Below are 20032 nucleotides of genomic sequence, written 5' to 3'. Positions count from 1 at the left end.
TTGTAATTCATTTTTTTGTGCATGTTAGGTGATAGCCATTGTACATTAAATATTTCCATTTTATCTGACCACAGCAATAGTTTCTGACTCTGAAAATTTTTTAGATTAAAACCATCTTCCCTGTGTTCTAAGGTGTGAAGTGTTGGTATATTAGCATAGCCCTGTTTGAAGGGCTGGATCAGTTTCAAAACTACTTCCTGGAAAAGCCCTGGCCTTGCCTGGAAATACTTGTAAATTCACCACAGTGCTAAGGTGGGGTAACCTTCCAGCCTTGCAAGAATGCTAGTCAGGATCCTTCACTGACTCAGCGAAATGGCCCCTCTCACCGTCTATTTCTCTGACTTTCAAGTGTGTCTGTGCTCTTTTAGCATTGTACAGTACAGCTCCAGTTTCCTGTTAACCTGAAACAGATACCCTGCTTCTATCAAAAAGTCAAATCAAGGAAAGTTATTAAAGAAGATAATTTGAGAAAAACATTATTTCAGTTCTGTTGAGTCATTTGTGATTTTATCCATTGGAAGTTTATGTACATGCTGTGCTTGTTTCTTGTCAGTAAATTGAAGGAAACAAATTATGTCCAAGTCTCTGAAGTTCCATGATGTGATATATACCAGTTAATCTCTGTGGGAAGAGTCAACTCTACCTAGAGAACTTAGGGACTTCGGACCTTACTTATTCCTCAGGAATTGTCTCCATGACTTGGAAATCCTTATGTCTATCAAGTCACCAGGGCTTCTGCTTTCTTCTCACATGAGGCTCACTGGCTCCCAGTTGGACACTTTTATTCTTTACCATAAGCCCCAAGACTAACTGTGCCTCCTCTTTTTCTCTCAAGTTTCCTCCTTCTCCATACATTTTTGTGGTTCCCTTGTCCTGCAGTAATGGCTCCAGAGCAGTGCATAGCTTCTGGAGCAGTACCTGACAACAAATCATCCAGCCTTGATCGCTTTAAAAGTTTTATTGCTGATCCCACTGGGAACCAGAATTAGGGCAATCCCTCAGTTCATTCATCCATAACGAGAATATAAGGTGTGCTGGAGAGTGCATGTGAAGACTATGGTTGATGCCCTAGAACTCCCTGGCATAGGCCTTGAAACATGGTAGGTGCTGTCCTAGGAAACAGCGTGAAACACAGGGGTCTGAAATCTCACAGTATGAACATTCTCTAGTCCCTTCACTTTAGTCAAAAGCTCCTGTGAGCAGCCAATATGCTACTGCAGTTATTACACGTGAGAAGAAACTTTTTTCTCACTTCAGTATAGATTTGCTTCCTATGATGACGTGGGAAGATGTCACACAAATTCTGTCTGGGAAATAAAGATAACCTGTTTTGTGAGGTTGTGGTAACTTTTGGTCATTCCCATAGTGCATGTCAAGTCTCTTGCTGTGGGACACAGATAGAACGTTGAATGAGTATTGTACATGATTTAAAGTAATTGTTTTCCCACATTTATTTATCTTCCATGAATACAGATAAGCAGATGAAATACCCTTTTATTATAAATGACTGCTTGCTGCCAATAAGCTGGTTAAAGTATTTTTGCTTCCTCATATACTTTTTAATTTGCATTCAGGTATATATTCTATACTTTAAATTCATAGTAAAAGCATATAGTATAAGCAAAATCAGTCTTATGAATCTTGGCTTTTTAAATTAGAGCAAATATACAACCATTGTTGGTATCTCCTTAAATAAAATTGCAATATCATACATTGTAATGATAAAATCTTTTCCAACAATCTTCATGGGTTTTCAACAACTTTAATTTTGTAAAGGCTTGCATATAAACTCAATGTAATGTTAAAAGTTTCATTGCATTTCTTGCTTTTCATGAGCAAATATCTGACTTGTTCTTTTAAGAAAAAACAAACTCTGAGTTAGTTTGGAATTCCAAGTTGCAATGAGAAGAGTCCACCTTTAGCCTTCTGCTCTTATTATGTTAAGACTACGACTCATCTCCAAACAAACGTATGATTGAGGTGATGTTTTGGAATAACATCCTGTGTTTTGGTGGTGCATCACTCTTCAGTGACATTCTGAGGTTGCATTGTATTAGCACATGATATTTTCCCCAGTTAATTGATATCCCAGGTTTGTCCAGGGGAAAATCTACAGCTCCCCCAAACATACTTGACAAGTTATTATATTTACTTTAGTCAAAGCCCGTGTGTGCAATATCCCTCTTGGAGGTGGTCTCTTATTGGAGTCCCATATGCTTTTTGTTTGGGAAGAAAGCAGTCACTGTGTCATACTGTTACATGGAGTATTCTTTTTCAAGGATGTTGTTCCCTTGGGGACCATATCAGGCCAGAGTTCCTTAGTCGAATAAGACCTTTGTAACTCTTATTGTATAAGAGTTCTGGGAGGGAAGCAAGAGTTAAACAGAAAATGTAATTCAAGCAACCATATTAGGCCACATGTGGGAAAACATGACTCTTGGTATTGGATTTAAAAAAAAAAGGTTATTTGTTGTAAAAAGGACCATGATGCCAAAATGTTCAAGGTATTCCAGTGTAAATGAAGACTAGTGAGGCCCAGGGAACTCATAACATTTTCACATTTACTTTAGTTTCTGAATATGAATGACTTAAAAAACAGCACACAGAGTTGTCTATGCACAAATTTTAAACAATGATATGATTAGTTAGTATAGAAGTCCTATAAGGCAATATTTAATCTAAGATTTTCTTCTGTGTGTTTTCCCATCAGTAAAATGATATTTAATCCATATGAGAATAATGATTATAATGGCATTACATACATATTCATCACTCAGTAACACAAAAATCTATTTATACTCATAAAGATTACTCAATTTAATTGTTGTGTATTACCAATTGATGACAAACACACTGATTATATTCCATAAAAGTAGAAATTTAAAAATTAATTTTTTCAAAATGAAATAGAAAGTCTTCTTCAGATATTACAATTATATCTGCTAAAGAAAATTTTAATTTAATTATTGCATTTAACTTTTTTGGATACAGAAGTCATAAAATACTCGTGAATTCTTCATTAAAATACTTTAATATTTTGACAGATTATAATATAAAACCTATTTTCTGAGATGTGAACATTACAATAAACTTTATGATATAATATTGTGGGACTCCCCTTTCACTTTTTTTTTTTTAATAGAAAATGGTTTCACAGCAACGCATTCTAATTCACGAAGATTCCATGAACCTACTCAGTCTTTATACATCTCCGTCTTTGCCCAACATCACCCTGGGTCTTCCAGCAGTGTCAACCCAGCTCAATGTAAGTCATTTCCCTGCATTGGCCTAAACCAGCCCGAGGACTGTTTTCCTAGGGGACCTCTCATTCTTTACTTGTATATTTAGACTTCAGGGAAACTCGGTAGTCTACTTCTCCTTCGCTATTTACCGAGTTGTTGAAAGATACTCAGTTTGACCTCACATTAAAGATTCATATTGACTCCCCTAATAATATATAAAAATAATAACTAATATTTGAATAATGCTTTGTAGTTTTTAAAAAAGAAAGCAGTCTTCAGGTATATTGTTTTGCTAGCTCCACACAACCATCCCATGAAACAGATTACAGACCACGTTTTAACAGAAGCAGCAGCCGAGACTTGGAATGCATAAAAGTCCAGGATCACAAGCCCAGCAAGTAGCAGACCTGGACCTCAGCTCAGGCCAGCGCTGTGAGGGCAGTGTCTGAAGCACAGCAGCATGTTTAAAGGGTTTATTTTGTGAATGACTTTATTTTAAGAATTTAGGTCCCTGACTCTGTGGTACTGAAGAATATATATCTGGGAAACCTCTGTGAGAACAATATTAAACTCCTCCTTGGAAATTCAGAGTGAATCAATTACTTTAAAAGTCTCAACAACTGAAGTAGGATTTTTTGGAGGTAATTGTCCAGCTAGCAGAAGACAGCAATAATTATATTTCACACATATTCTCTAAAATAATATAATGTTAGTCATAGTAAAAGATTTTTAAACTTGAATAATTTATCTGTGAGAGGTTATTAAATTAGGCAGAGGTCATATGATACATTCAGTTTAAAGAGAAATCTGTTCCAACCCTTGGCACCAATTTTACCAATTTTTAAATGGCTTCAAGAGTCTGGCAAGTCTTCCACTGAGTCCATCTTATCAAATTAATATCTTTTACAATATGCCCACATGGGAAATTATTAAAGAGTTGACCGTTTTGTGACTGTTTGCAGAATATGAACCCTATCCTATGGTATGCTAGTTTATGCATACTCATGCTTATGGTGACATTTTTAAATGAAAAAATTTATGATTATGTTCAATACATATTACAAATCTATCTAAGCGATAATTTATTATATTTGATCTTTGTAATAAAGTAGAATGTTATCTTAGGTGATACAGTAATCTTATACCAGTGAGGAAAAAGCAAAGTTTGGATGTTGTTTTATATCTGGGGATTAAAGAAGACAGACTTAAAAAAAACACTGAATTCAGCTATGCCCTTGAAATTCTACATGAAGCATTTGTAAACAATTGACTAGTGAAAAGGAAAAAGAAATTGGGGATTAAATAAAACAAACATTTATGGATGATATTTTCAAATCTTCATTTATAAAAATTATTTTCAAAAAAAGTTATATTCTTCTGTTCCTATTTTTTCTGTTTCTTCTGGTGATGAGCAAATACTAACACAAAAACTTACGACATGTAGTTTTCTACTTTTTTTCGTATGTTCTAAGTCATTCCTACCAGCTAACACAAACACACTACTTTTAATGTGGTCAGGGAGAATTTTTACCCAAAAGACCAAGTACTAAAAGCCAGACTATTAAATGTTTCAATGATAATACCATTTGGTACCATTGGATGCATGAACCAGTGTGGTTTGGATTGAAGTTTCATTTTTCTTTGCTTCCATTTTGGTGTGTATGAGGCTATCATAATTAATTTTTCAAGCTTGGCATTGCTTTGGCAAAGGGATCTCTAATATTCTATTTCCCCACTGAGTAGTGGGAAACTTTAAGGAGGAGAAGCCAGGAGAAGGAATCACTTCTAGATTAAACATTGCATCGACTTGTTGTGTGACTAAGACAAACCATTTACCTCTTCGTCCTTCAATTTCCCCATCACTGAAAATTGCTTTGCTTCCCTGGCACGCAGCAATTTTGAAAGATGAAACATGAGTTTTGAAAAGAAACATGCCACATAATTTTAAGGTATTAGACCTCTGCTGTTGTAATACCAAAATGACCACCATTCATTAAGTTCTTTGACTAGGAGAATTCATTATTACTATTGATGATATAATTATTATTGCCTTATTACTATGTTATCATATATTTCAAGTTCTTAATAGCAATTTTAGGTGATATCTAATTTCACTTGTAGTTTATTTTATTAAACAAAAGTATCTGAGTGTCATTTTCAATATTTAGAGATTTGAGACTCTGTTATAAATTAATATAAAATACACATTTAAATAAAATTTCTTCATATTTTATATAATCTTTCATTGACTTATCTCAAGAATTTTATTTTAAAAATTAAATATTGGACACCCACAGCTCTGTGAATGTATTAGAGGACATATAAAGAGTGCATTGTTTCTCCTGCTTGAAACTCCCGAATTACAGACCATTTTATTTCCAGCTTTTAATCACTATTGTGTAGTCATGAGTTTAGCAATCTGAATAAATTTTACTTTTCTAATATACCTTTTACTTAAACAATATGTTAAAATATTTTAGAAATAAACTTCCCAGTTATTAAGCCTAAAATAATTTTTAACCTTTTAGGAAAAGTTTTATTTGGGCTTCAGTACAATGATACGCAATACTAAACTGTCTCCAGTGCTCCAGCTTTGTTTTTTTTTCTCCTATGTTCATTCACTTAGTTCAAAAGACATACTGTTGTCCATTTTCCCTACTCAGCCATTGAGTAAGATAAGGCTTTTTGGTGGCAGGGGAAATTATGGAATGAGAAACCAGTCTAATGATTTACAGACCTAACGACCCATATGGATGAAAGCGGATTAACATCTTTATTATTTCTTGACACAGGCTTCAAATTCACTCAAGGAAAAACAGAAGTGTGAGACCCAGACACTCAGGCAAGGTGTTCCTCTGCCTGGGCAATACGGGGGCAGCATCCCGGCGTCTTCAAGCCATCCCCACGTTACTTTGGAGGGAAAGCCCAACAGCAGCCACCAAGCTCTCCTACAGCATCTATTATTGAAAGAACAAATGCGACAGCAAAAACTTCTTGTGGCTGGTAATTTATAATGGCATCATTTGTAGGTTATGTTAGGGCTTTTGTTTTTATCAGCAAGCCAACATAATGTCTCTTTGCCTCAAGACCTAGTAAAAATTCACATTGTCGTGCAGAGGTTTCCCTGATACCTAGTACTGTGGAAAAGACTATTACCCATATTTATTCCCCTAGATCTCTGGAAAAAAACTCACCTTCTTTAACCTTCAGATATACCAGAGTGGACTGTAGGTGAGTCATTGATCAGATGCGTATCTGCCCAATGCACTGGCATTTTTGCCTCCACCCTACCCAATCTGGGTATCCCTAGTGGCTCAGATGGTAAAGAGCCTGCCCGCCATGCAGGAAACCCAGGTTCGATCCCTGGGTCTGGAAGATCCCCTGGAGAAGGGCATGGCAACCCACTCTAGTATTCTTGTCTGGATAATCCCATGGACAGTGGAGGCTGGCGGGCTACGTTCCGTGGGGTCACAGAGTTGGACAAGACTGAGTGACTAACACACCCAACCTAGCCTTCTTCTGATATATGGCCAATAGTATACTGCTTTTCATAAAACTTATCCCATAGCTATCTTCTGTAGTTTCTTGTCTTTTCTTAAATTGTGTATGTGTCTCTGTAAGTACCTATATATATATATTTTTTTTTTTTCTTTCCAGGTGGAGTTCCCTTACATCCTCAGTCTCCCTTGGCAACAAAAGAGAGAATTTCACCCGGCATTAGAGGTACCCACAAATTACCCCGACACAGACCCCTGAATCGAACCCAGTCTGCACCTTTGCCTCAGAGCACCTTGGCTCAGCTGGTCATTCAGCAGCAGCACCAGCAGTTCTTGGAGAAGCAGAAGCAATACCAGCAGCAGATCCACATGAACAAGGTAAGTTCCCAAGCGATGTCAACACACCACAGCCACCAGTGTGGAATCTGGGGTTCTCGTCACTGATATGGGCATACAAGAGAGAATGTTGGTGTCCATCACAAGGACCTGGAGACTGCCCTCCTGGCCCTGCTGTCAGGGCTCAAGGACACCATCACAATACCACTGTCTTCTCCATCACTGCATTCATAGGACATTTGTAGCAAAATCGAGGTCCTAGATTGGAAAGTCTTTTCTGACTGAGTACATATCTGAATGCAGCAGCACATACAGAAGTGCGTGTGCAGAGCCCCGTGTTTTGTTACTGCAGTAAAGGTTTGAGGCAGAGTTGAGGTTTGCACAGGTGTTGGCAGCTGTGGAAAGGTTAGCCAGTTAGGTGTTTCTCTGCAACTTGTATGTAAACATGTTACATTTGTTTTTTAATATGTCCAAATTTTAGTCCAATCAGTGCTGAAGCAGTTTCTCGGCAGTTTGTGGTAGTCTGTCTGTGGTGTCAGAAATGGACAGCAGAGACCTGAGTCACAGCACATCCTCCGGAGCTCTCCTGCTGAGGCAGCCACAGACAGTCATTCTAATATAATGTGTCACACAGGCCAGGAGAGCATTTTCAATGAATCTGTAAGCAAAACTGGTCTGCACAGTGTTTAGCCACTGCTTTCTGCCATGGTAGCCTTACAAAGGAGAATCCTTTCATTCCTGGAAAATGAAAGGTCCTGAATATCAAAATTCTATCCTTTCTCCTTTGTTTCTATATTACTTACAAATATCTGCTAGAGGCATTATATTGAGAAACAATGTCCTGTTTACTGATCATTGGATAGCTAAAAATTGGTTTAGTATGTAAGTATGCTGTCATATTCTGATATAAGCAAAACAGGGCTTCCCAGGTGGTACTAGTGGTAAAGAACCCACTTGCCATTGCAGGAGACATAAGAGATGGGAGTTTGATCCCTGGGTCAGGAAGATCCCCTGGAGGATAAGATGACAACCCACTCCAGTATTCTTGCCTGGAGAATCCCATGGACAGAGGAGCCTGGTGGGCTACAGTCCCTGGGGTGGCACAAAGTCGGACACAACTGAAGCGACTGAGCATAAATGAAAGAAAACCTCATGGGCAAAGGTCTAATCATCTTTCTGATCGTAAGAGAAGGGGATCTTTATCATGTGCTCACCTTATTGCAGGTGGGATTAGAGATGTTTTCTCATCTTTGGCCTCCATCTTAACAAGGCAGATACATGAAGGTAGCATAGACTGAAGAGCACGATACTGAAAACAAATTCCCCCAGCCCAACCCTTTGCAGTGTTCACAAATGACATGTATGTGTGTATATTGGGGTGGGGGTGGCTGGGAGTGCCAGCTGCCTCTCCAATCATCATTTGCTGCACTGCAGATTGTATTTCACTATATTTCAGACTCTTTCTATTAGTATATCATCAGGTTAATGCCTATCTTACTGCTTCAGTATTTCTCTAAATTTATCAAATTATCTTAAAACAAGTCTTGTCAGAGGGGAACTGATTTTTCTCCTTGTATAATGGCATATTACTCCTTGTCCTCAATGTCATTCTGTACATTTACTGTATTATGGTAGAGTTATGTTGATTTGTTTCTTTTGTGGTATATTAGCACAGCTTAAAATTACCAGGTATTCTTGGAACATTATCCAGTATGAAAGGAAAGGCTGGGAATTCTTACTGTTCACCTCACAATATTTTGATCTGGAATTAGATTCATTTAGAAAAGTAGTAGTTGTTATTTAATTGCTAAGTCATGTCCGATTCTTTTGCAACCTCACAGACTGTAGCCTGCCAGGCTTCTCTATCTGTGGGAAGAAAAGTAGCATCTGATTGTGAATACACTTTCTGCTACTCGGTTCTATTTCCTAGAACTATATGGAGGTGTATTCTCTTACAGGTATATGAGGTAAATTGATCCCTTTGAAATCACCATCTACAGATGATTTCTATGAATACCTTTAAGAATATTTTGGAATGCATTTTTTTATGATCTAGAGTTCCCACTGCTTCAAACTCAAGTGGTATGTTAATATTGGACAGAATTATTGTATTTTAGTATCACACTCGAGATTCTGACAGGCAGATGCTAAGCTCAGTCACATGAAAGAAACTAAGATGGAAAGCAGGCATTTGCATTTCAGAAATGAGAAAAGCAAATCTTATCAGAGACCTTCTTCCATGTGGAGCTGATTCTTTGGACTCTGTTAAGAATTCCTTCCAAAATTAGAAACAAACCTATACTACATGCTTGTACAGTGGTTTGATTATTAAATCTTGTCTTAATTAGGCAAAATGAAGCCCAGAAAACTTCAAAGTACAAAGCTGATCTTTATATATTAACCTCTCTCAACTTGGGTGTTTAGATTACTCAAGCAGGCCTCTCCTTGGCTTTTCTCCTTGTATGTATTCCATATGTTTAATCAAGAATCAAGATGGCATATGCACACTGGGTATTCTCCAGATTTTGAAAATATTTCACCTGTCCTCAATTGTCTAAGGGAATAGAGAAGAATTTTCTTAAATAAATATTGAACTCCATCCCATTCTATGGTATTCACAATAATAGAACCACTAATGAGTGAATAGCTACTGTTCACCTTTTCCATGAAGTAATGAAAACATTTATTTCATGTCAGGAGAAGGCAAACTTAGATGCCAAAAGAAAACAGGTTTCTGCATAATAATATATGTATGGATATCATGTAGAATAACCATTAATGAGAAATAACCACAGAAACTTTAGGTTATATCTTTTCTCCCTTCTGTTATCATGGACAAATCTTTAGTGACTCATCAAACAGCCAAATAGTTGGCATCATAAACACATAGTCCTTACTCTCTTGTGATATTTATTACAACAGGAAATATAGGCACATATGCAGATATAAGTGTATAGATGACATATTTTATATGTCTTTTCCTTTTATTCCCTCCAATTTGCTTTATGGTTCTTTTTTGAGGAATTTAGAAACTTTGAGGAAAAATGGAGTGAGAAGAAAGAAAAAATAAGCAGATTTATCTCTAAATTTACATCATATTAAATATGATTAGCCTTCCTGGTATGAAAATTTTAATGACTGATTTGAATTGCTAATAATCTTTAGAAGAATTAGAAGCAACAGTATACTTTTTCAGAGCAGTTTGTACAGTGATCAACTTACTAAATTTTAAAGACTTTCTCATATCTTGCTGTTATTTAAATGCATTTATGAAAGCAGTCAGTCATATTTGTTATAACCATACAATGTAAGTGTTATTAAGCATACTAAACAATTTGCCTACCTGCTACCTACTACTTAAATGACATTTACATGGGAAATTTGTGTGTCATAAGATGCTAAAGCTCATATAAGTATGTTTTAAGTGCTTACTAGCTTAGCAGAAATATCCCTAGAATGGGTTTGTATAGTATTTGTATTGCTTTATCTACCAGAAAAAAATTGGACAAGCTAAAAACAAAATGAGTGGAAAATGTCAGATTGTTTTATCTTTGCTTATAAGTTTGTATATTTTGTTTTCACTGAAAGCATTTTAAGAAGCTTAACCATAAGAAAATCATGGCTTACAACATTTGTTATCTTGGGTTTTTTTTTTTTAAAAAACATTTGAAAAATTCAGAAATGCCTCTGAACAATTTTATCGCTAATATATAGTACTTTCATGTTTAAAAAAATGTTAAACAAAAGGCTTTTAATATGAGGATCAAAGAAGACTGTTACTTTTGCCAGTATCTTTTAATTTTTTTTATTGGAAAAAAGTGGTTTTCTAAAATAAAATTTTCCTTGTAAATACAAAATAGCAAACAAAAATATAGGAGAATACTGGTAGTTTTCTTCTGAACCCTTTTCAAGTTTAAATATTGCCACAGATTTTCTGGTAAAAACTATGACTGATGAAAACAAAATACCACAGTTGCTTGGACATTTTTATGATTTTTGAAGGAGTACTGTGACCACTGCCTGATTAATAGTAGGGCAAATGTCAAGTCACATCACTCTCTGAATGATACACAGAAATTTTCCAAAGTATATTCAAGCATCTTTATTGTGAGAAAATTTGACATAGATCTCTGTCCCCCTTCCAAATGACAACATTGTTCTTTGAATTATTTCTTAGTTATAGTATTAATAGCACTGATTGCTGCCTAATTGTTTCTATTTTAACTAAAATTTTATATCTTTTCTAATACCTGTGTTTTTCATATTCATCTTGTCAAATCTGTATGAGAAGAAATTTTAAGAAAATTATTTCTTATTTCAATACTTATTTGAATGGTATTATCTATGCAAGGGGCTTCCCTGGTGGCTCAGCTGGTAAAGAATCCGCCTGAAATGCAGGAGACCCTGGTTTGATTCCTGGGTCGGGGAGATCCTGGGGAAGATCCTAGGGAAGATCCCCTAGAGAAGGAATAGGCTACCCACTCCAGTATTCATGGACTTCCCTAGTGGCTCAGATGGTAAAGAGTCCTCCTGAAATGTGGGAGACCTGGGTTCTATCCCTGGGTTGGGACAATGCCCTCTAGGAGTGAATGGCAACCCACTCCAGTATTCTTGCCTGGAGAATCCCCACAGACAGAGGAGCCTGGTGGGCTACAGTCCATGGGGTCGCAAAGAGCCTGACATGACTGAGTAACTAAGCACAACACGAATCTATGTAAGTATCCACTTAGCAAATCATTACTGAATTCTTACTTGATTAGTACCAGACACTATTTTAGGCAGTCAGAAAACAGCATTCAGCATCCTCATGGAACTTAACATATGGGCAGCAGGGGACTGAAATATTCCAGTAAATAGCAATACAATATATTAAGTATTAGGATAGAGGACATGAGGAAGGAAATTGTTTTCTTTGAGGAAACAAGTTTCAGACTTGTTTAGTTTCTCTCAGGATTATTGTGTACTGTTTATATATTTTCCTCTCCCTTCTCTCTGTCTCTGTCTCTCTTTCTGTCTCTTGCACTCTGTCTTTCCCTTGCTCTCTCTTTCTCTCCCTCCCTTTCTCCCTCTCTCTTTCTTTCTTTGTAAAATGCTCTGTGATAAATATCTTATGCATTCCTATGACTGGATATCAGCCAACACTTAAAAAAAAAGCCCACACAAATCATGAGATGATATCTTATACATGTCAAGGTTCACTCTAGATATAAGTATTTATTATATATTTGTTACTATGATACTTAGGCATTTTGACATGAGTGCTATTTTATCATAATAAAAATATATCTAAGACAAGAGCAGTAAAGGGGAGGCTGAGCAGATGTCCTGCATTGCCCTAATTAAAACAGGTAGATATTATGTCTGACAAGCAAGGCATGAATATAATTAAGCTCAAATGCTGGTACAGAGCTAATGGGGAGCGTTCATCAGGTTTGGAAGAGAATTTGACCCTTTATTTGAGTAGTATCTATTGTATTCCTTTTCTTGCCATAATTTTCTAGCATAGATGTTACATTTTCTCCTTAACTCCTCATGATTCATACTCATTTCTTGTCCCCAATAATCCATCCAGAACAGGCTAGAGGAGAATATTCTTTCGTGCCTGTAGTCACATACACACATAGCATGGTTTTGTGTGTGTGCATATGTTTCTTCTTATAAAGTGTCCCTAAAAACATGTCTAAATTTTGAGCAATTACGTAGACATTTACAATCCCAAAAGTTTACATATTTTGAAGTCACACATCATATTAGTTCATTTTATTTTATTGTTTTTATTTTTTATTTTTTTTTCATATTAGTTTATTTTAATAAGGTGAATTCTATCCATGCCTTACTTGTAAGATGAAAATTTTGTGAATAATTACATAAGGACCATGTACCAATTTTTGCTTTTTTGCTACACCTGTTTCTCCTAGTGTGTCTTTTCCTCCCAATCTTCTACACAACTTGCATCTCTCCAGAAAGTTCCCAAAGGATCTTTAGGGATAGGTTCCTTTAAGTAGTGCCAGCTCTCTTCTCTGTATAGGCTCTTCCATGAGCTGGGACACCATGCCAGCATTCTTATGTGTATCATCTCCTCAAACTATAATACACTTTTTTTTTTTTACTATGAAGAAAGTTTATTTTCTTCTAGTTCTTTTGTAACTAAGTTGATCAAGATGACCAGATTAGTAGTGGACAGAGCTGGGATGCCAGCATAGGTTGTCTGACAAAAAATCCTGTCCTTAACCTAAACTTGGGCCAGTGATTTTCAGTGTTGTTTTTTATCACCAAGGAGACAAGGTTTTCCTAATTTTATTTTTGCCCAAAGTAGGAAACTTACAATGAAAAACATGGCAAACAAACCAACAAAAAAGGAAGGTCATCTTATTTTTTAGGTATTGGTTTGGATTTGCCAGGATGAAGAAATCCCATTTCCTGACCTTGATTCCTAGTTCTCTACGCATTGCCCTCCATCCAGTTACTCCCTTGGAAGTGTCTTTATATGGACCCAATGGTGGTCCTTCCAGATGTTCTCTTGGGTTTCCAGTGGTGGGGTGTGAATGCAGTAGAGAACCAGTTACAGTAGAGAAATACTACAGCCAGGCATGCTTCATTCCTTCCTCCTGTGTTGTAACATTGCTATGTTTTTTAGATGGGCAGACATTTTCTGACAGGAGTTCTGAGCAAGCCTAAAGCTGAAAAATCAACTGACTTCATCAGGTTCAACTGAAATGCAAATGTTGGCATCTCATCTATGAGTGGTTGGAAAATGCCTTTTTTTAAGTTTTGAAAAATGGATGAGTAGAAACTTGAACTGGGCTTTCATTTAGGAAAGTCAGCATTACTGTTGTCAGGTTTAATTTCTCTCTATCCACATGACAGCTTGTTTTTATGCAGAGTCTTTAATCACCAATTTAGGATTACATTTTGCCCATTAGATGGATAGTATGTCCAAAAACTTTAGCAGGCATTGAAAAGCAGCCTTAATTTTATAACTATAAAAAGCCTCCTAGATTATTTATCTATCTATAGAGGTTTATAAAAGAAACTTTGACTTTACTCTCAAATAGATGCTATTTCGACATGATTAGCCCAGTGTAAACAGATCCTTGTAGGTATGTATTGAGCTTCAAAAAAACCCATTTATGCTGCAGTACCAGCTTACATCATCACAGAGAATTCATATAGAAGCTTTTCATATAATTACAAGTCCATGGTTTAAAATATACAGAAAATGGCTTGTTGCTTTATTATTAGATGTGATGAAATCCTGTGTTTGGAAAAGAAACTAAATGACCATTTCAGTGGATTAATGTGTAACATTCATAAATGTTCCCAGTACTGCTTTCATAACTTGAAGACCAAGGGAAGGACCTCGACCTTTCCTTTTCACTCTGCGCTGTTAATCTAGTCAGAGATGCTTTTATTGAAGGAGAAAAACAATAGTTGGACATGACTATGAGGTAAGAAAATAGGGGGAAGAAAACTATCTGGGGAATTGGACCATGTGAGTGCTTTGACTGATGTTGATTCCAAGAGTTCAAAAGGAGAGGGAAACTAAATAATTTGGTTGTTTCCCAACCTTGACAAATAGTTTCATTTGACAGAATGAAATAATTAAGTCTTACTAAGGAATTTTTAATATAACTAAGTGATTTGTGGACATAAAAACCACGAATGTGTAGCAGTCGCTTTGTTACAGATTTTGGATGCTTGTAAGTTCTTGATTTTAGGGGTTTTTTTTCCCCTCTGTATCTTTCTTCTCTTTCTTTAAATATTTATGAAAACTAAGGGATTACAGTGACCCTGAAATGTCATACGGTCTGGAGTATTCCCATCCTTCAGGCAGAATTGACTCCAGGGCTATGCTCTCATATCCTAAATATACCACTACTCTCTTGCTATCAGCTTAGTTATATCAACCAGCAATAAAAACTCACTTCTAAAAAATAATTTCCTGGCGTGGAATAATTGATGTTCTAAAAAGATTTATTAGCAACCATTATGTTGCATCCTAGAAATTAAAATAAAGGTATGTTTTTCCCCTCAAATGGCTCATAGACTTGCAAGTAGATAATTCTAATCAAAGATAGGTTTACAGAATACATAGTTCCTATGAATTGCAAAATCTAGAGTGCTGAGTAGCCTTTTCAACAGAAGTTTCTGATGCCCTGCACAATTATTTGTTTGTTTTGCCATTATGGCCAAACTGTACCCTCTTTGTCCTCCAATGCTCTGATCTATACATTTTAGAGGTTTTTAGTGAGAATTACATGAGAAGATGTTCTGAAAGTGCTTTGTAAACATAATAAGAAATCCTTATATTTAACGCAGTATCCGGTCCCATCACTGCTTGGGAAATAGATGGGGAAACAGTGGAAACAGTGTCAGACTTTATTTTTTGGGGCTCCAAAATCACTGCAGATGGTGACTGCAGCCATGAAATTAAAAGACACTTGCTCCTTGGAAGAAAAATTATGACCAACCTAGATAGCATATTGAAAAGCAGAGATGTTACTTTGCCGACAAAGGTATGTCTAGTCAAGGCTATGGTTTTTCCAGTGGTGATGTATGGATGTGAGAGTTGGACTGTGAAGAAAGCTGAGTGCCGAAGAATTGATGCTTTTGAATTGTGGTGTTGGAGAAAATTCTTGAGAGTCCCTTGGACTGCAAGGAGATCCAACCAGTCCATTCTAAAGGAGATCAGCCCTGGGTGTTCTTTGGAAGGAATGATGCTAAAGCTGAAAGTCCAGTACTTTGGCCACCTCATGCGAAGAGTTGACTCATTGGAAAAGACTCTGATGCTGAGAAGGATTGGGAGCAGGAGGAGAAGGGGATGACAGAGGATGAGATGGCTGGATGGCATCATCGACTTGATGGACGTGAGTTTGAGTGAACTTTGGGAGTTGGTGATGGACAGGGAGGCCTGGCGTGCTGCGATTCATGGGGTCACAAAGAGTCGGACACGCCTGAGCGACTGAACTGAACTGAACTGATAGCACCAAGTTCTATTTTCCTCATTCTGTTAATGAAAGTAGCTCTCTGGAAGTAGTAGAATATTTCTAAGACACACATTTCTCACTTCCCTCAGTATTACATCAAGCTACTTTGTTGTAAACCAGACCACTAAATTTTGTTCCAGCTATCTCTTGTATCTTTGTATTCATCATGAAGCTGACCTTGTTTTTCTCTTTGGAACAATATTATGTTAGTTATTGAATTTTTTAAATTTATTTTAATTAGAAGCTAATTACTTTAAAATATAGTGGTGGTTTTTGCCGTACATTGACATGAATCAGCTCTGGGTGTACATGTGTTCCCCATCCTGAACCTCCCTCCCACCTCCCTCCCCATCCGATCCCTCAAGGTCATCCCAGTGCACCAGCCCTGAGCATCCTGTCTCATGCATCGAACCTGGACTGGCGATCTATTTCACATATGATAATATACATGTTTCAATGTTATTCTCTCAAATCATCCCACCCTTGCCTTCTCCCACAGAGTCCAAAAGTCTGTTCTTTACAATGAGTTATTGAATTTTTTATTGAGGTATAATTCACACACTGTAATTTATTTTCCTTTTGCTGTGTAGTTGAATGATTTTTGACAAATGCACATCATCATATAATCACCACAATCAAGATACAGAACTATTCCCTCAACTTCCAAAATAGCCCTGTGTTCTCCTTTGTAGTCAGTCCATACTCTTACTTCCAACCCCTGGCAAAGTAAAAATTTTGACTATTTAGGGAACATAAAATAAATCAAAAGTATGAAGGATGGTATATTGTTTTTTCTTTGTTATACCTTAAAAATTTTTTTTTTAAATTGTAAGATAATTGCTTTATAATGTTTTACTGGTTTCTGCCATACCTCAACTTGAATCAGCCACAAGGATATGTATGTCCCCTCCCTCTTGAACACCCCTCCCATCTCCCTCCTCACCCCACCCCTCTCTCTGGGTTTTCACACAGCACTGGGTTGAGCTCCATATGTCACTCAGCAAATGTCCAAAGTATGCAAGCAGCTCATACAGCTCAATACCAGAAAAACAAACAACCCAATCAAAAAATGGGCCAAAGACCTAAACAGACATTTTTCCAAAGTATTTATAAAGACATACAAATGGCCAAAAAATACACGTAAAGGTGCTAAACATCACTCATTGCTGCTGCTGCTGCTGCTGCTAAGTCGCTTCAGTCGTGTCCGACTCTGTGTGACCCCATAGACAGCAGCCCACCAGGCTCCCCCGTCCCTGGGATTCTCCAGGCAAGAACACTGGAGTGGGTTGCCATTTCCTTCTCCAATGCATGAAAGGGAAAAGTCAAAGTGAAGTCCCTCAGTCGTGTCCGACTCTTCACAACCCCATGGACTGCAGCCAACCAGGCTCCTCCATCCATGGGATTTTCCAGGCAAGAGTGCTGGAGTAGGGTGCCATTGTCTTCTCCAAAACATCACTCATTAGAGGAATGCAAATCAAAACTACAATGAGGTGTCACCTCACACAGGTCGGAATGGCCATCATTAAAAAAATCTGCAAACAATAAATGCTGGAAAGGATATGGAGAAGGGAATCCTCTTGCACTGTTGGTGGGAATGCAAGTTGATACAGCTGCTATGGAAAACAGTATGGAGATTCTTTAAAAAACTAGGAATAGAACTACCATATGACCCAACCATCCCACTACTGGGCATATACTCTGAGAAAACCATAGTCGAAAGATATGCATGTGCCTCAATGTTTGCTGCAGCACTTTTTACAACAGCTAGGACATGGAAGCAACCTAGATGCCCATTGACTGATGAATGAATACAGAAATTGTGGTACATATACACAATGGAATATTGCTCAGATTAAACACACACACACATATTTGAGTAGTCCTAACCTTACGTGAAGAGTTGACTCATTGGAAAAGACTCTGATGCTGGGAGGGATTGGGGGCAGGAGGAGAAGGGGATGACAGAGGATGAGATGGCTGGATGGCATCACCGACTCGATGCACATGAGTTTGGGTGAACTCCAGAAGTTGTTGATGGACAGGGAGGCCTGGTGTGCTGCGGTTCATGGGGTCGCAAAGAGTCAGACACGACTGAGCGACTGAACTGAACTGAATGAAGTGGATAAACCTAGAGCCTAATATACAGAGTGAAATAAGTTAGAAAGAGAAAGGATGGTGTGTTTTAAGAGCATGTAGACATCAGCCCTAAATGATCTAAACCATAAAATGTTCAAGCAAGAAGAGGCATAAGGGAACCTTTGCCGAGGTCAGAAGCTGATAGTCTATGGACTGGATCCATTCCGTTGAACTGATGTCTTTGGGCTGCCTAGTGTCTTAAAAAGCACTCAATCTTTAAAGAAAGATTTCAGATACAAATCTAGATTTCTGGCATTGATGAAAAATTGAAAAGTCTGGCTACACTGAGCCCATGGCATTTTTCACATGACATTTGTTGTTGGGGTTTCTTCTTGGTTGTCCTTTGTAAAGAGTACTGGTACTGTTTTCCAGTTGACCAGAGCAAGGGACTGATGAATAGGGAGAAAGCGAGCTGTTTACCAGTCAAGTGATCATAAGCTCCCTGGCTCTGAGACCTTGTCTATTCTGAGACACAGTCCAAAAACAGTAATCAAAGGGCGAGCGAAGGAACCTAGCATGCCTCTCCTCACTGTGCCACTATTCATTACCCTTAAAGAAAGGAAAAAAGAAAACTTTCAAAGTGTACTGTCAACTGAAGATCAGGAAGGAGGTTATCAGGGGAAAAATCCTATTATGTAATATGAAAGGGCATAAAATTACCCAGTGATGTAACAGAAGGAAAAATAGTTCATCTGTGTTGTAGTTAAGAAATGCCCGCAATAGTCTGGCTGGGGATTTTATGTTCTCAAAAGTCAGTCTTCGTGTTTCTACTTTTGCCCACCTAAATCCAACCTTAGGTAGCTTCCAGAGCAATCCTTTACAAATGCAAATCACGCTGCATCAAGCACTTGCTTAAAAGTCCCCAGTTTTTTTCCTTATAGTTTGTAGGATAAAATCCAGATATCTTTGCAGGGGCCCACAAGGCTCTTGCCCCCTCATTGACCCTATCTCCCAACTCCCTTCCTGTACCCGCTGAGCTCCCACCACATTGGCCTCCTGTCTGGTGTGTGGGCAGTCAGTCTCCTTCCATCTCATGAAACGAACTGCTAGTCACAGTTCTGGTGGAATGTTCAACCTCCAGGTATTCTTAATACTCAGCTCAAACCTCACCTCTTCAGAGGGTCCTTCCTTGCTCATGCAGATTAGGCACACTTACTCCTTCCCCACTGTTCACTGTCACATTAAGTTCCACTCTTCAGTTGTTTATTTTTTATTTCTCCTTGAGACAGTTTAGTTCAGTTCAGTCACTCAGTCCTGTCTAACTCTTTGCGACCCCATGAATTGCAGCACACCAGGCCTCCCTGTCCCTCACCAACTCCTGGAGTCCACCCAAACCCATGTCCATCAAGTCCATGATGCCATCCAACCATCTCACCCTCTGTCGTCCCCTTCTCCTGCCCTCAATCTTTCCCAGCATCAGGGTCTTTTCCAATGAGTCAACTCTTCGCATGAGGTGGCCAAAATATTGGTGTTTCAGCCTCAACATCAGTCCTTCCAATGAACACCCAAGACTGATCTCCTTTAGGATGGACTGTTTGGATTTCCTTGCAGTCCAAGGGACTCTCAAGAGTCTTCTCCAACACCACATTTCAAAAGCATCAATTCTTCCACGCTCAGCTTTCTTTATAGTCCAACTCTCACATCCATACATGACCACTGGAAAAACCATAGCCTTGACTAGACGGACCTTTGTTGGCAAAGTAATGTCTCTGCTTTTTAATATGCTGTCTAGATTGGTCATAACTTTCCTTCCATGGAGTAAGTGTCTTCTAATGTCATGGCTGCAATCGCCATCTGCAGTAATTTTGGAGCCCAGAAAAATAAAGTCAGCCAC

The 20032-nt window shown here is 37.8% G+C and overlaps 1 protein-coding gene across 9 annotated transcripts in view; it reads left to right on the top strand.

The window, feature by feature from the left end:
• Window positions 1-20032, top strand: part of HDAC9 (histone deacetylase 9) — a 1025726-nt gene that overhangs the window by 612247 nt on the left and 393447 nt on the right. For all 9 annotated transcript variants that reach the window (XM_010835593.1, XM_010835596.1, XM_010835590.1 and 6 more), the window contains 3 exons: window positions 3143-3265; window positions 6035-6245; window positions 6900-7117. In XM_010835593.1, the coding sequence (XP_010833895.1) occupies window positions 3143-3265; window positions 6035-6245; window positions 6900-7117 (552 nt within the window). The remainder of the gene's footprint in view (window positions 1-3142; window positions 3266-6034; window positions 6246-6899; window positions 7118-20032) is intronic.

The sequence above is a fragment of the Bison bison genome, unplaced genomic scaffold (genome assembly GCF_000754665.1).
Source record: "Bison bison bison isolate TAMUID 2011002044 unplaced genomic scaffold, Bison_UMD1.0 scf7180017864044, whole genome shotgun sequence".
Lineage (NCBI taxonomy): Eukaryota > Metazoa > Chordata > Mammalia > Artiodactyla > Bovidae > Bison > Bison bison.
The sequence above is the reverse complement of the archived record's forward strand: the minus strand, read 5'-3'. Positions and strand labels throughout refer to the sequence as shown.